Source organism: Nannobrachium achirus (genome assembly GCF_963921795.1).
Source record: "Nannobrachium achirus genome assembly, chromosome: 15".
In the NCBI taxonomy this organism is placed as follows: domain Eukaryota; kingdom Metazoa; phylum Chordata; class Actinopteri; order Myctophiformes; family Myctophidae; genus Nannobrachium; species Nannobrachium achirus.
In genome coordinates, this window is record NC_137822.1 from 37,324,673 (window position 1) to 37,330,206 (window position 5,534).

The following is a 5,534-nucleotide window of genomic DNA, read 5'->3' on the forward strand; positions in this document are numbered from 1 at the left end:
TCATCCATTCACAAATATTGCCTTCTCAGAGGGTGCAACCCAACTTCAGTTACTATACCTATAGTATTTCATATCATTCCGTTTAAAGGAGTAGTTCACCCAAAACTTTAAGCATTCAATTCATGGAGATTTATTTGGGTTTTGTTGAATTCCAAAGCCAATAATTTGATTACCAGTGGTCTATCCGGTAGGAGACACAAATAGTGTCCTACCGGATAGATGAGCTTATTTATTATTACAGTATCATCAAATTATTGGTTTAGGAATGTGACAAAAACAACAACAAAAATCTCCACGAATTCAAGGCTTCACGGGGTGTGTAATTGATAGAAAATAAGTATTTTTTGGGTGAACTACTCCTTTAACGTAGTCCTCAACAATTATTCAATGTGTATTCAATGACATCCCCTTAGCAACTTATCAGCCAAGCCAACAGACACAACCATGCAACAAGCAGATAACACATACGCAGATTATATGCCTACGCGCACATGCAGAATTATGTTGGTAAACGTATGTTTCTTCTTCTTTGCCCCCGACTTCTATTGTCTTCTGTTTAACGGACATAATACACAATAATTGCAAGACATGGGAGGAGAGCCTACACACAACACTTTTAACTATTAATTTATTTGTTTATTTATTTTTTTATGTTATATTATCAATAGAATCTCAATATTTTGCCAATTATTCGGGGTCCCACTTGCAACATCCTTATGGTCTACCAGTGGGCCCAGGACCACAGGCTGAGAACCACAGGTATAGATATGTATGAACCAGCATAAACCAGTATGAACCAGTATAGACCAGTGCAGACCAGCATGGCCCAGTATAGACCGGTATGAAGCAGTATAGACCAATACAGACCAGTGCAACTCACCCATCGTTCCAGGTTCAGTAATCATGCTGGTCCATCAGTCGGTTTCCTTGTTGGTTTCTAGGCAATGGCTCTGCTCACTCTCACACACCAACCCCTTTAATAACAGGAAGGGTGGGAGGGACATGAGTTCCTGGCTTCCTGCACAGGATGCCCACAGTTTTGTTAAACGTTATCATGAAATTGCCAAAAAACGTGTGCTGTAACACATTCAGTATGTTACATTGGATATGTGGGAAGTGGGAACCCAACAAACTAACAAAATAAAACTAGTCTTCAGCTAATAAAGCATTATGCCCGGCACATAAGTTACAATGGGTCGATTGACACAGTTTACACAGTTTTTACGTGGATAAACGTTCCTATATCGGTATATCCCTGCAAACCCTGCCCTCAAATCATTTCTAAGTTTTTAAACATCAAATATCTCTGAAGACACATTTTCATGAAAGTCTGGCCATCTGTTCTCGACATATTTTGCAGTCAGTCCTTCTTTTCAATTGTGACCATGACCTTTGACCATTTTGACCAAAAACGTAGCCATCTCTTCGGGGAACCCCTATTGTTCATTCCCTTGTTTCATAACGTCTGCCAATCAAAAAACAGTTCCATGAATATGTGGGTGACATTGACAATACTGGTTTCCACACAGGTGGAACACGAGGGCAAGTCCTGCTCCCTTAAAGGGGAATACCACTCATACTGTATTCAACATTGAACTGTCATTAATATACCGGTACCTTGGAGTTGTTGCTTGCAAAGTACACTTGCAAAGTACACTCTGAATCCTCCAGTTATAGGCAACACAGAAAGAGGGAAATTGTTCTTATTTCCACACAACTCCAAGGTATATTAATATTATACATAATTCAATGTTGAAAATGAGTGGTATTCCCTTTCAAGTACGACTCAATACAGAGGAGTTTCATGATTAAGTAGGCTACTAAGGTAGACTATAACCAGGTGTTGCGTTGTCACTTGTCAGTATCAGCTGTACTGGGATCAGTTGGTAGAACTGGACATTGGTTCTATAAACAGGGTGACCACTGACCAGATGTCCCCTTTTGTGTGGTACAGTCCCACATGCCTTTTCTTGCGTCCCCACAAAGTGAGACGCTGTCCCACATTGTGACTGGCAGGCTCCAGTACAGTGATAAATCAGTGAGCTGGTTGTTGCTGAAGCTCTTAACATGAGCACACACAGGTGAATAAATTATAGGGTGGGCACTGGGCTATACTTTTATTGAACAACGCCGTCATGGACACATTGATTCTGTTGACAGACAATGTTCAAAGACTGCTGCAGCATCGTTGATGTACAAAAAGAGATGGAGTAGTCTACTGCAGAATCAAGTTAGAACACACAGTTATTCACAAGCTTGCATTAAAAGCAACAGTTGAAAATGAAACAATGTAATTGTAGCATTTTGAACCTACCCTCTCAATAGTTGACTTTCTGTTATAAATATTTCTTATTGTTTATTTTCCTGCAAGATATGTATTTAAGCCTGTTAAAATAACAAAAAGTATCCCCTACAGCAGGTTAATGACAACATGATAGGCAGTGATAGGCCTATGGTCAAATATGACATCAAGGCATTTAATAGCAAATTAACCCAAATCTGTGTACTGTAGGTGATCGGATAGGGTTTTTGTGAGGCTGAAGAGTGAAGACACTTTCCAGCGTAGTGTCATAATGATTTTATGGTATGGTTTACATAGAAGTCAGTCGACTGTCTTTCACATACGTATGTATTCCATAAATACTTTTCATCACAATTGGGTTTGTGGGGAGGAGGGCTTAGGGGGGTTGGGCTATGCCCTCCCCCCCCCATTCCTGGTATCCATTATTAGATTAGTATTATATCCACTATTAGACCCAGCCCACAACATTCTTTCCTAATGACATCATGTTGCCCAGCCTCACTCACAACCTCACTCACAGAGTGTTGTTGCCATGTCCACATATTAGAAGCGACGTTGGGCTTGTATAGTTGCTTATTTGGTCTTGCTGCATGGCTGTTTAAAACATTTTCATGACAAGGGCCCCCATATTATTATGTATGTGTTGTGCCAGGGACCCCCCATGCACGATCTGTGAATTCAAAATATTCACATTTTTTAAAAATGTCTTCAAGAAATTCTTTTGAAAATAGGAGATCTACAAGCTCACAAAGTGTCACATCACAATGCATTGTGAGCTTGTAATCTGCTATTTTCAAATATCTGATGTATAGGTTTAAGGTGCATGCAGCCTAGTTGCTTCTTTTGGGATTGTTTTTATAGACCTGGTTGCTTGTTTCTCTCGCAATAACTGGCAATACTGATAGGGATGGCGATATATACAGTATACTGTAGCCTAGCCTTTGAATGTAGCTCACACAGCATCATTACACAGGCAGTTGAATACATTGGGGGAAAAAGATCAACAATAAACCAAGACTAAATTAAGGCTGTAATGGATTATATCACAATGCAGAGTGCAGATCGGCGGAATCGCGCACTGTTCTAGAATGGATCATTTCCCCAAGCCTCTACATGTTATGGGACCATTCACATCCACATTTAAGAGCCTGAGCCGGAAAACAATATGTTCACTTTCCATCATGGTGATTTCTCTAATATAAGGGCGCTGTCACTGACATCCTCAAACACTTTGATAAGCTTTCATAAATGTCCATCTAGCAGGCACGTGCACACATAGATATCAAAGGGGGCTTGAGCCCCTGCCCTTTTATCTGTCTGTTAAAAAGTGCCCTCTTCAGACCACGAATGCAGTTTTCACTATGGCGAAAGGAATGCAAATGCCACCTTTACATGACATGCCTTAAAGCAGCATTCAAGTGAATTTCGTTGTCCGAACTTTCCTGAACTTGAATGAAGCATCTCATGTTGAAAGAATAGCCCTCTCTGTGTAGAAAATAGCCGACCCCCAAGCTCGAGTTTGGAGGTCTGCTATGTTCGAGATTTTCACCAAAAAGCCCTTTTAGAAATTTCAGCCCCTGCCTCTCTAACATTCTCTGCACGTCCTGCCATCTGGTCAGTGTAAGTACAGAATATGAACTGTGGGTCTTAAAACAATAATAAGCTGTTATCTTAGTAGGCCTACTTACAGTAAGTAGCACATTGCATACTTAGTCTTAGTCATATACAATGTAATAACACATAAACTTCACATGCAGATGAATCAAGACATTCTACCTTCTGCAGAAGTTGAAAGAGAAAGTCGTTCTTGAATCATGGACGCATTTAAAAGGCATGTGAGGACCTATCCCTGCATGCTCAAGATCAACTACAGTACTACTACTGTACAGCATGAAAACATGGGAATGGCTCCCAGATGTTTGGTGTCAGGTTACGATGCAACACGTGACTCTAGCGGGGCATGGATTGGAGCAGGAAGCGAGGCAGACAAAGTGGATGGCAAGACATTTGGGCCCTTTTTTTTTTTTTTTACGAAGTGGGCCTGTCCTGGGAGTGAGCTGGGTTGAAGAATCTAGCTAATTTACAATTTAGAGATGCTCTTAGTCTTAATCCAGAGCGACTTACAATAAGCAAGGTTACAATAGGCATCAATTCGATAAGCAAGGAAATACATCAATACTTCAACAATAATACATCATTCATAGAAATATCAATCTAGACAGAAATAACGTAGGTAGACCAAGCACCTAATCAGTAAAAAAAATTATATAAAACCTAGAGAGATATGCTATATAGCTTTCATGTATGGTCATTGAGGGTAGGCGAGTGCTTTGGGCTTAGGTGGAGTCTGAAGAGGTGAGTCTTTAGGCAACGGCGGAAGCTAGGGAGTGAAGCCTCTATCAGAGTCCAGGGTGAAGAGCTATTCACTAGGGTGGTCCACTAGTCCAGGGTGAAGGTGATAAGCTATCCACCTAAAGTGAGAAAACAAGTGGGGGCCATCATAGTCAGTCACGGTGAAGTCCTATCACTGTGACTGACTGGTCTTCATCGACCAATCAGTGAACGGGGTGATGGGCTGATCTGTCTGATAATAAAAACATAGATGTGTCGGGGTTCACGGTGGATAGCTCTTCACCGCGAGTAATGACGTAATGTTGTAGTTTTATGACTTAAAAGAACTACACCGCGGTGGATAGCTTATCACCGCGGTGCCTACTATGATAGGGGCTTGAGTCTGTTGTTCTAAGTGTGACAGGGAGTTTATTCCAAAGTTTGGGGGCCAGGAGGGGTGGGACGAGGACGAGTGGATTTTTGTCCTGGGGTTTTTAGCGAGGGTTCTGACAGCTAATTCTTGTTCCTTGAAGTACTGTATGACTCACTCAATACAGAGGAGTTTGATGAGATCCCTGTCTTCAAGCTGAGTACTAAGGTGTGTAGACACACCGGAGTACCAGGATCAGTCGGTAGAACTGGACATTGTTCTATAAAAAGGTCGTAGGGTGACCAGATGTCCCGCTTCGCGTGGGACAGACCCACATTTCCATGACTTTTCTTGCGTCCCACAAATCCCACATTGTGATGGGCAGGCTCCAGTGTACAGTATAATACATCAATGTGTAGGTGTTGTTCTTAACATGAGCACACAGCAAACCGGACTGGACCACACTGGACACAGCACTCACTGCTCAAGCAGCACGCACGTGCATACATTATAGGGTGGGCTATGCTTTTA

General features: G+C 41.6%; 1 protein-coding gene across 2 annotated transcripts in view; it reads right to left on the reverse strand.

Annotated features, from left to right (window-relative positions):
* The window catches only part of LOC308299290 (uncharacterized protein), a 10,691-nt gene extending 6,532 nt beyond the window's left edge, over positions 1–4,159 (reverse strand). The window contains exons 1-2 of one of the 2 annotated variants that reach the window (XM_080743036.1): positions 4,079–4,159; positions 881–974 (exon numbers count right to left, since the gene is read on the reverse strand). In XM_080743036.1, the coding sequence (XP_080599162.1) occupies positions 881–905 (25 nt within the window). In that variant the 5' untranslated portion in view covers positions 906–974; positions 4,079–4,159. Of the gene's footprint in view, positions 1–880; positions 1,019–4,078 lie in introns of both variants that reach the window. The other variant, XM_080743035.1, reaches the window with a different exon arrangement.
* Between the last annotated feature and the right edge of the window lie 1,375 nt (positions 4,160–5,534).